Here is an 11,352-nt window from a genome sequence, read left to right as displayed (position 1 = left end):
ATTACTAATATAAAACCCTCTTTTTTTTATATTTACTTTATTTTAAGAGTTTTAATTATTACTATACCCCTTATTAATTAAGCTAGTTTTACCTCTTTTAAAACTAATAGAGGAGTTTATTATCCTTTTTATAGTTAACTAAAAGCTCCCTATTATAGCTATTTTATTAAAAGTAATACGTTTTAAATTAGATTAAAATTAATATAATATAAGTTCTCTCTTATAATCTTCTTCTTAGAGAACTAAAATAAATAAGAAGGATTTTTATATTATTAATTTTATTAATAGAAATCTTAGTTTTAAAGAGATATTTTTATTTTTATATAATATTATTAGCTTTAATAACTATATTAATTATATAGAGGTTAGATTATTATTATCTTACTCTAATATTATAATATTATACCTATATTACGCTCTAAATAGTATTAAAAAGTCTAAATCGTATTAAGAAGTATATTAATTAATATTAGTAGCGTTATTATTAATAGTAAAAAGTAGTATAGAGGGGTAATAAATCGCATACTAATAGGGGTTTCAGGTAAGGCAAACGCAAATGAGTGCGCTTTCCTCGCTTATCTTCCTCACCTCAAAGTCACCGCACTCATGACCTCTAAGTGAATACTCTCAGACATAAATATATGCATTTAGGGGAGAAGCGGAAAACATTTCATATTCCTCTCTGACGACAACGAAAGAATACTTTATCTCCTTCATGCCGTACCATCAGCACTCAACCACGGTTGATCTCTCGATACACAACATCCTATGGACGAGAATGGCAAACCGAAGTGCCAGCATTGCATCGGGTCGATGTCCGGGCCGGACTTGGTGCAGCACCTCCCTGTATCTATCCGAGTCCCGATGCAGTCACAATTGGTCAAGTCAGCCATGTCGACAACCCCTCCACTGACTTGCCGTCGTCAACAGCACATCCTTCGCTGAAGTAGGTGTTTTCTTTGAGCGATCTGACTCTCACTGTATTAGATCGCTGTCGATATCGTCGGATAGTGCACCTAAGCCCAAGGTAGAGGCCAGACATGAATCGCGACACACCTGACAGGGGATGTATGCGCGGGAGGAGGCCGATAAAAGGAGGAGACGGGCCAATAAGTCAGATGCAGACAAGCAGCTTTTCGACTTTGCGCACCATGGGATTTCAATCTTTGCCCATCCATCTTCGTTCCCCCGCAGCAGATTTTCTGCCCTTACATGTACCCAAGCCCATCACCACGTCTCGTCGACCGGAATTTCATCGTAGATTGGCTCAGATCCGAGATGTCAAGTCACGGCCAAATCACCAAGTCCACCCAGAGCACAAGGATTCGCGCTGGTCAACAACATATGCATACCGAATTGCATGCCGCAAACAGTTGTCATCGGATGCTGCACCCAGCATGACTGGTACTTGTGACTGCCACATTCAGTTTTCTTTGTTCCGTCCAAATTCCAGTCCTTCTTTCAACTCTACAATCGCCTGTTCCTGCATGTCGTCCTCAGCCGTCGGGACTTGGTCAACGTACCATACGTCGGTATCACGTCTTCGACACCTCAACCGAGACAATGACGGGGTGAAGTCGCCTCAACCCAGATCGATGCCGCACGCCAGAAGCGACGTTTAAGCGAGGTCGCTTCTTGTTTGTCGGGTTCATCAGACTAGCTGGAATTAGCCAAACCTTGGCTTCTGATCCCGGGACCATCCTGAACTTCTGCCCTCCTCTCCCACCCCTTCTCCACAGGTTCCGTGTACGTGGTTCTCCATGGCAGAGATAGACCCCTCTTTCTTCAGCATGGATAGTCTACATGTAATATGCCGCTTTGTTTCGTCATCCGCGGCCGAGGCGCATCTGGTCGACAACCCCGTTCCCTTGCGCACGCCATTACTCTTCTCCAATTCGATATCATTCTGCACCTAAACTAGCTTCTCAGCACACTCTCTCATCAGTGTCAGTTTCTGTCTGTACAATTCGGCAACTCCAACCACTGATGGCGGGCTGAGCATCCTTTTCGGACGTTTTCCATCCATGTAATATCCAAATGAATCCTAGACCCCCTTCCTATGATGGAACACCCTCCCCGTCAACGTTCCGTTCGGGTGTCCCCGTCCTTAGCCACTCACACCCAAAGATCCCATGTTTAAACCCCGCTGCGATACTCCCGCGAGGTCATCCTGGCACGGATACCGTCTAATACCAGGTGCTGGGGATACACACGTAGCCGACGGGCCCTCTCACCGAACCCCTTTTCCTTTCGCTTCTGGTTTCCGACGCTACAAGGATCGGTTGGAGTGAGCTCCTCGATTCAAGCTCTTGCCTTAGTGGAGGGATCAGCATGCCCCTAGCCGACCACTTGCCCTGCCTCGACCCGACCTATCTCTGATCCTTGATACATATAGGCTTCGCTTTGGGGTTTGTACAAAAATGTGGCTTTCGGAAACTTCGCAAGTCTGTGATCCTCCTCATTGTATCACGACCTGAATCTCGCACCACCTCACACACCCTCCCCCTCCCCATTCCCTCCAACATGGTGGTGCCCAGAAGACCTGGTGTTGTCCAACAAAGAACGCCGAGTTACTCGGTCAGGGAGGGCGCGGAGAGTGCCCTGGCCGCCCTCGTCTCCGCGTGTCAACAACAGCTTCCTCCTGAATTTGTCGAGCACTTGCGAAACGTTACCTTTAGTACGCCACTTGGGGACACAGCGTTTTTCCCATGTCCCCTGAAAGAACAGGAGGCCACGGCCTCCATCAAAGCCCTCGAGGGCATGGCCGCGGCCGCCATCGCCGACTTGAGGTATGGGCAGGCTTCAAGAGATATAGATGTTGACGTTGCGCGCACTGCTTGTTTCCTGATATCGGCTTATTTGACTACCGTTGATGGCATGGACAAAGCCCATCCAAATGTCAAGTCCAAAATCCCAGGTATGTCATCATACCTAATAACGGAAGCTCATCCGCTAACGTTTGGCAGACACCGACTTGAACCAGGCGCAGTCAATTCTCTACCGGCGCCTATCAGCGAACCTTTATGAAACAAAAACTCCGGGAGAGTACTACCACCTTCATGGATCCCTTGAGGCTAGTAAGGCCCTCAACATGATAGGCCTCCCGGCCTTCAACTCTGACCTCCAAAGCTATGGCGAGTGCATCAAAACCATCGAGACCGCCATGAAGCGTTTCACCGTCAAGGAGCTCGAAGAGATGAACCGTAGAGAAGGCCAAGCCGGCGTTCCCGTCCTCAAAAAGGAGCAATTCCTCGATACGCCACACGGTAAAGCTCTACAGTCTCTTGCCCCTTTCACAACTAAGGCGGCCGAAACCACCACCCCACCAATTCCCTTTGACCCTCAAAACAGCCACGCCGGCCCCGAGCAGTGTCTCCGCGGAGTTCGCGTCCTCGAGCTCTGCCGCGTGATAGCCGGCCCCACCATCGGCCGCTCTCTCGCAGCCCACGGCGCCTCCGTTCTCAAAGTGACATCTCCGCAACTTCCCGACGTCCCCTTTTTCCAGGTGGACGTCAACACCGGCAAGCACACCACCTCACTGCATCTTAAGGATCCCAAAGACCGTGAGACGTTCGATGCCTTGCTAGCGAGCGCAGATGTTATTCTTGATGGCTACCGCCCGGGTGTCATTGACCGTCTAGGCTACGGTCCAGATCAACTCGCTGCCATCGCTACGAAACGCGGTAAGGGGTTCGTCTACGTGGCGGAAGACTGCTTTGGGGGAACGGATCTCGGAGAGGGCAGAGCGGAATGGGCCGGCCGTCCTGGTTGGCAACAGATTGCGGACTGCGTCACAGGCGTGGCATGGGAGCAGGGCCACTTCATGGGTCTCGACGCGCCCGTCGTCCCGCCGTTCCCAATGTCTGACTACGGGACGGGTGCGCTGGGTGCCGTTGCTGCCATGGCCGGGCTGTATCGTAGGGCAACGGAGGGCGGGTCGTGGGTTTGCAGGACGAGTCTGTGTCAGTATGATGTCTTCCTGCTTTCGCTTGGGGCGTATTCGTCGGAGGTGCAGGCCAGGCTGCGCAAGTCGCATGATCCTACGTTTTTTGACCTGAAGCATCACGACTCGGTGGATGAGGTTAGTAAAAGAGCTCTGAGGAGTGTGAAGAAGCTCCACCCGGGGCTATTTGCGGAGGATATGATGCACTCTGCGTGGAGCGAGGGGTTTGATGCCGAGGTGAGGTGGCCTAGGGAGGCCGTTAGTATTGAGGGGGTTAAGGTAGGGCATCTCCGGGCTTCGAGACCTAATGGAGCTGACAGGCCAACTTGGGAAGATTGGGAAGTCCAACCTGACATTGTCCGGGTGTGATCAGTTGGGCTTCCGAAGAACCTAGGAACAAGATTTCGAGAGTGAATAGGAATGTTCAACGGAGGTCCCCGCGTATATTCATTCTTGGTTTCTAGTCATTTCATGAACGGACACTACTTTTGATAAGGTACGATGTGACGATACCAATGCCGTCAGATAGGTGCTTTCTACCGCTTTCGGCATTCATACATTCGGCTAAGATAACATATCGGAATCCATCCAACCAAGATCGGGGTGAATATCCCCAGCCTCCAGAGAGGCATAACCCCATATATCGCTGTGCTTCATTGCTAGATCTCCAATTTGCATGCTCTGATCTGGACTGGTCAACATGACTTTCAATGGCCCGGACTCTCCCAAATCCTCCCGTTTTGCCAAGTGTTCGAGAACGGAGGCTACCTGGTAAACATCTTGTTGCCAAGGATCATGTTCATACCAGGAGATGCCATCAATGATGCAGAATATGGTCTTTTGAGACGGAGTCTGCTTAATGATCTCGACAAAAACTTTGCAGAGGACATAGCATTCTCCGCGACGGCAGGCCTCCAACATTTCCTCGGACAAGAAGCCTAGGTCGGGTGGAGGCAACTTCGGGCTCTTCAGAAGCTGGGCTATGAGGCTCCTCATCATTGCTGCTGGTCCTGTGTTAATATCCTCCGATGCATGTGTGTCAGTATGAAGTCCCGCGAAGAAAAACACCACCGCTGAGTCTTCGTCTTCGAGAAGAGCCGTGATCAACCCACCGCAGATGGCCGAGAGCGGAGACACAAACTCCACAAACTCGGGTTCCAAGCATCCATCCACGAGCAGTAGAGATGAACCATCTCGGCGAAACCATTGGCGGAAATCATCGGTCTCAAACAGCCATTGCGCTTTCCCTCTCCCCGCTGGATCAAGACTTTCAGCCTCCTCCATGACTAAATTCATATCGCCTACTGAGCTGTCCGCAGGTACCTTAAGAGCAGCAAGTAGATGGACCGACCCGAAGGAATGGGCGTGTTCTTGTCGAAGACTGTTGTTGGATAGGCGGCTGCGTAGGGTCGCATTATCAACACTGAGATGAACGTTTTCTGTTTTTGCGCGGTTAATATCTTGAGGGGAAACGTGTTGCGCATAGCTGTGCTTACTTTTTTGCACGGCTCGGTAGAACTCCCTATCTTTAGAGAAATGCGCTCGCTCGTTTTGTATGGACTGCCGCTCTTGTTGTAGCTGACTTTCTTTTTGCTGCAGCTGACTTTCTTTCTGCTGCAGCTGACTCTCCTTTTGCTCCAGCTCACTCTCTTTTCTTCTGAAGGCCTCCATCTGCTCCTCCTTTACTCTTCTCAGGTTCTCCAATTCCTCCTTTTTCTCTCTTCTCATATCCTCCAGGTGATCCTTTGCTACTGAAGCTACACCCGCAGCGATATTGTTGGTATAACGGACCTCGACCAATAAGGCATTCTGGTCGTTTTTGATGCTCTGAAGGATGTCATTTTGCATCGCTTGGCTTTTTGCAAACAGAGTCCGGATTCCTAGCTCTGCAGTCTCCCATTTGTCGCTCAGATCTTTCAGATCTACGGCAAATTGAGAGAGTATCTCTAGTTTCATCCGCTTTACGTGCTTCTCCAGACGTACAACTTCCTGCTTCCACCGCGCCAGGATTTGGTCAACCGTAGAGGTCTCAGGAATTCTGAGTAGAAGATGTGCGACCACTTTTTGGTACCCTATGATGAAAGTTATCATTAGTCAGAGTTCAGCGATTGATGTCTAAGTCAAAATTCGCCCTGGGATTCTCACATGGCTCATTGCCTAAGAGGATCTTGACAAGAACTGGAAGATCTTCGAGAAGCATGCTGATGACTTCGGTACAGAGACTTTTGTCCACAGAAGCCGGCTTGAGTAGGTCGAAGGCCATGTTGATTGTCAAAATGCTTTCCGGGACTGTTTCGAAGGTTTCAAGTATTCGACTTCTGTTGTCTTCGTGTGCCTTTGTTGCCTAGGGATCGTGTGTCAGCAACTATTTCCGTCCCCGTGAAACTAAACATTATTCGGGAAGATGAGGCTTTACATCAAAAATGAGAGCAAGCCCGCCCTTCAGTATTCCAATGCCGTACTCATCCGGCAAAGCATTGACATATCCGGACACTAAGTCGGCGCTGTCAGCTACCTTAGAGCTGATCCCTCTTTTCTTGTCGTGCTGTTGCTTGGCCACAGCCATTTGCTCAAAAACATTGTCCCAGGAAAGATTACCGACCCCATCACCGGCTGGCAAATCTTCATCGTAAGCAGCGATAATCGTCTCCAAGTCCCTGTATGTCTGAGTGTGCTGTCATAAAGATTTTGGGCAAATGGACACACTTTGTTCCCAAGTTACTTTGAGAATGATATCTCTCTGTGTCCGTATCATACTGTAATGGTCTCGGGGGCGCTTTGCGAACACCGCTGAACCGGTCCTGAAAGAATTTCTTGAATGAGTTCGGACTTGTTGACCTACTCCTGGTCTTTGACTGTCGTAACGACCGATGACAAATCGGGATCTCGGGGAATTTTTTGACTACATCCATGGTCAAGGCCAAGTTGGGTAGTCTAAGTGGCCATGTGAGAAATGCAAACGTTGACCGAAAGCTAAAAGAGCCCGGGTACTGCTGCTACGGCTGGAGTGCTGAACTTAAGGAGACGTTGCCAAGATGGTTCTTTTCGGGTCTGAATCGCGGCTTAGCTGATAGCTCAAATTACGCGGCTCCTCAACAAGATGATCTGCCTGATTCCGCGTTGACCTCGGGCAGCCTCGTTCCTCAACGACGATTGAACCAATAAACCATGTACTCTGCGGGGTTGTCGCCCGACCTGATAAGGCTCCTGCTTCTAAGAATATCCAGAACCCGATTTCAGGCCGCGAAGTCCGAGGAACACGTCACATATTTCTCTTCGTTCGCAACATCTGCTCCAACGGATAAGCGCCAAGGCCCAGCCTGCCGCAAAATTGGATGATGACCGTTTTGGCTGCAGCTGGGAGGGTGAGAAACCTGCAATGTAACCATGACAAGGCTGTGAAAGACTCTCGATTAAGAGCGAATTGCTGTCAGTTCTACGGCACGTGGGTCTCTCATCGAGAAAGACCGGCCTATCTATGACCTTTGACTCTCTGACATTCATCTCTTCTATCAGTTCGATTTATCCCACCACATCACGCCCATCAACGCACTCAAGCTCCAAGTTCATCGTCCTAGCCGTCAACGGGGATAATCTCACACGATGGGAGAAGATCCTATTGCTTCTGAGGCAACCCCTCCAGCTTCTGGTCCGGATCCTGTGGCTGATGGCACGAAGAACGATATCTCAGATGGCGCAACGAAAGATTCTACGGAAAACCCCGTGCCTCCCAACGCGGAGGTACCCAAAGACAGTGCTGATGCCAGCCAAGGAGGACCGCCAATCCCTGTATACCTTCCTCCAGGAAGCAATGAGCTACCGGTTGAAGAAAGGGTGGCAAAGCCTGGCGTTCGATACTACAATTATCAAGGTTTCGTGAACCGGCTGGATTCAGATGGAGAAGATTTTGGCATTGAAGTCCTCGTCACAGGAACTGACTGGCATGAGGAGGTCTCAATCGAAACCCACAAGAGATGGGAACCCTCGCCCCCCCCTCCTCCTCCGGTTCCGGCACAGCCTCCGACAACACAGCAGCCTGAACAGCCAACAGTCGATGTTACGGACGCGACACCCAAACAACCATCACCACCACTGCATGTGGAGAATCCGAGCACTGGCTATGTTCCGTATTATATTCGAAACAGAGTATCTGAGTACCTTGCGGCCGATCCACTAGAGAAAAAGTACTCCTTCAGCGATAAGATTGAGTTTTCATCAGGCTCTGAGAGTATTCTCGAAGGACGTATCATGCGTGTCAGAATCCGAAGCCCGAAAATCATGGCCGCTCTTGGAGCCGCCTCAGGTTGCAGGCAGTTGTCAAATGACAAGTCGGTGTTTGAATTCCATCGCCCGTTTCGAATCATCGAGGAATGTCACAGCGAGATGAAAGAGAAGCTGGCCGAGATGGAGAACATACACTTTGCATCTGCCTCGTCAAGCGACATAGCCCTAGCTGAGGATATTACCTTGGCTAGTCATGAACCAGCTTCTCCAGCAGAATCACCCAAGGCCACAACCGAGCTGACTCCGGACGAAGTGGCGCCGGAAGGGAAAGAGGAAAACTTGCAGTTCACGATGGAGGATGTGGAACACATGAGGCAATATGTCGGCTTTGTGGAAAAGGCCATTCTTCCAATTCGTGAGACATTCCAATATGTGGAACAAAAGACGCCTCCACGGGTGTGTTTCGAAGACATACCATATCTGTTCAAACCAGGAGCGCTGGTTATCGTGACAGAGAAAGCCAGATCTGGCAGAACACTTCACCGGTCTGCCGTTCAACGGATATGGAGACTCGTTTCGTGCCAACCTTCCGATGTTCGAACAGGGACGCATTATGAAGAAGATGATGAAGGCAACGAATACACGACCACGACATGGAGCATGTACAGTCTCGACTATGATGGAGAGATACTAGTGCCTGTATGGAAGTCCTTTCGGTTCCTACGATTCGACGGGGAACGGGACATCACTTCTTTGGGGTGCTACCCACTGGAGTTTGACTCTAAGGGTGCCAAAATCCTTGAAGAGCAAAAGGTCTCAGGCGAAAGATTCAAATCATGCCTGACTGGAAAGTGGAAGCATTTTTTCTACTTGGGATGGACTTTTATTACCGGCCTTCGTGGTGAATTCCTAGAAGATGAGAAAGGCAACTTCATCCAGCATCCGGAGTACATCGAGAGCGAGATTGTTGTTGACTTCAAGGAAACACTCCAGAGCTATCCTGGATGGGAAACAGAACAACTAACCCAGTCGCTCGCGCGTAATAATTGGGATTGGGATGGATCCGCACAACATCAACTGCGAATTTGGGAAGAAGACCGCAAAGGCTCTCACGGCCGACGGCGATACCGAGTTGTGTACTCCCCGATCCTAATCGAAGAGAGTGAACTCTATAGGCGGGAGGCAGATAAATGGCAAGCGCAGGACGTTTTTCTCTCCGGAAAAGCGGATTTCAAGAGCAAGGATTGGTCTGCCGAGGATTTTGCTCTTCTTCCCAAAAGGGTCTTTGCTTATGTCTTACGAGAGAGGAGGTTCGCCCGCCTCGACGTTGCCGGCATTGACCTACATACGGAGCAGAGCAATGTGACTCTGGACGACATCCAGATGGATCAAAAACGTAGGCGGATGATTCGGTCTTCAGTATCGGCTCATTTCAGAGACAAAAACAAGCCCTCGACTTCTGAACTCGACATGTTCCGGGGCAAGGGCAAGGGCCTTGTCATACTTCTTCATGGTGCTCCTGGAGTCGGTAAAACCGCTACAGCGGAGGCCGTTGCAGCTGAGAACAACAGACCGCTCTTTCCCATCACCTGTGGTGATTTAGGGTTCTCTCCAGGCGAGGTTGACAAGGCGCTTCGGGACATCTTTCGCTACGCTCACTTGTGGACTTGCATATTGCTTTTTGATGAGGCCGATGTATTCCTCACCCAAAGGGATCGCAGTGGTGGAAATCTTGAGCGCAATGCTCTAGTAGGAGGTAGGTTCCTTTCGTCCCTACAGTTGTTCCTCAGCTAAACAAGATCATATCAGTCTTCCTTAGAGTCTTGGAGTACTACAGCGGCATTCTGTTCATGACTACCAACCGAGTTGGGGCTCTGGATGAAGCTTTTCAATCTCGCGTGCATCTCAGTCTTTCTTACCCCAACCTGAGCTTAGTCGACACAATCGAGATTCTGAGGTTCAATCTCGATCGGCTTCCGAGAATCAATAAAGCCGAGGGCAAGACGGCGCAGGGCGGATACCTGAAGATTTTCGACATACCAATCATAGAGTACGTCAGCAAGGAGTACGAAGACTATAATGCAAGAACCCAAAAAAATAGAGGACCCTGGAACGGGAGGCAGATCCGTAACGCAGTCCAGATCGCGGCAGGTCTTGCTCTTTACGAAAAGCAGACTGGATCCGGAGACAACGACGATGAGGACGATCCACCGTATTTGACCGCGGAACATTTCCGAGCCGTCGCGGATATGACCTACGAGTTTGAGGACTATCTGAGTCTTGCCGGGAAAGGTGACGCCCAGGTTCAAGCCAGACGCCGCCGAGATCGTGCAGACCAGTTCCATGGAAGTCAAAGTCATGACAATCCGGTTTTCGAAAGTTTCTCTGACGTTGAAAGGAGAAGATCAACGCCTGGAGGTGGACATGGAAGTTATCGGAGAGACAATACTCCCTCAAGGAGTGGCGGCTACACATCAGGTGCAAGAACTGCCGCTGGCAGAGATCGCGGCTCAACGCCTAGATCATCTGGGGTGTCTGGTCAAGATTTTAGCACAAGAACGAGGCCATCTCCTAGAAACCTTGATCGAGCGCCGGAACGCTCTCGTGCGAGTCAAGTTCCCCGCCGTTCTATAGAACATGATGAGGACGACTATTTCAATGAGCCTGGGCATATGCTGGACCACTATTCTGGCGACGAAGGAGAAGACCACGGGGGTAAATACGGTTACGAGGAGCGCCCTCTAGTTCGTTGATCGTTTCCTAAGAAGTGATCGGTGAACAGTGTTTGCGGCAGGTCTGGCGTGGCTGCTGAGCGGGGTTTTAGGGGAGTGTTGGGAAGGATATATGAGTGCATTTTCTTTATCTTTAATAAGGACCATTCTTTAGGAGCACTTTGAAAACAGATGAGGAGGACGCTCTTTTGTTTTGGGAACAGCTTCAACACATTCATAGCTCGCCGAGTAGGTATTCAACATATACTCAGAATTCTTTCTTATCTCACCCCAGCATAAAGGCAACTCGAGTGATACCTGCATATTATCTAGAGATGCTGCTCAAACATGTTCATGCCGCGATCTGAATGTATTTCAGAGTGAGGGAATGGGTCAATATATGGCCACAGGTCAATAGAGTTAGGTACCTATGCAGTCAAAGCGACGGACGTGTCTATTATTTTAAGGATGATG

General features: G+C 49.6%; 3 protein-coding genes across 3 annotated transcripts; 2 read left to right on the top strand and 1 right to left on the bottom strand.

Annotated features, from left to right (window-relative positions):
* Positions 1–2,523: 2,523 nt before the first annotated feature.
* GCG54_00006765 (Succinyl-CoA:mesaconate CoA-transferase) lies at positions 2,524–4,312 on the top strand (the record flags this gene model as incomplete). The annotated part of the gene is made up of 2 exons (XM_045406763.1): positions 2,524–2,917; positions 2,967–4,312. The coding sequence occupies 2 exons, from the start codon at positions 2,524–2,526 to the stop codon at positions 4,310–4,312; spliced, it is 1,740 nt and encodes a 579-aa protein (XP_045261813.1).
* Positions 4,313–4,507: 195 nt separating this feature from the next.
* Positions 4,508–6,855, bottom strand: GCG54_00006764 (uncharacterized protein; the record flags this gene model as incomplete). Its single annotated transcript, XM_045406762.1, has 4 exons — positions 4,508–6,015; positions 6,089–6,287; positions 6,360–6,600; positions 6,650–6,855. The coding sequence occupies 4 exons, from the start codon at positions 6,853–6,855 to the stop codon at positions 4,508–4,510; spliced, it is 2,154 nt and encodes a 717-aa protein (XP_045261812.1).
* Positions 6,856–7,546: 691 nt separating this feature from the next.
* GCG54_00006763 (uncharacterized protein) lies at positions 7,547–10,801 on the top strand (the record flags this gene model as incomplete). Its single annotated transcript, XM_045406761.1, has 4 exons — positions 7,547–9,923; positions 9,977–10,217; positions 10,269–10,516; positions 10,566–10,801. The coding sequence occupies 4 exons, from the start codon at positions 7,547–7,549 to the stop codon at positions 10,799–10,801; spliced, it is 3,102 nt and encodes a 1,033-aa protein (XP_045261811.1).
* Positions 10,802–11,352: the final 551 nt, after the last annotated feature.

Source organism: Colletotrichum gloeosporioides (genome assembly GCF_011800055.1).
Source record: "Colletotrichum gloeosporioides strain Lc1 chromosome Unknown consensus_61, whole genome shotgun sequence".
NCBI lineage: Eukaryota > Fungi > Ascomycota > Sordariomycetes > Glomerellales > Glomerellaceae > Colletotrichum > Colletotrichum gloeosporioides.
The sequence above is the reverse complement of the archived record's forward strand: the minus strand, read 5'-3'. Positions and strand labels throughout refer to the sequence as shown.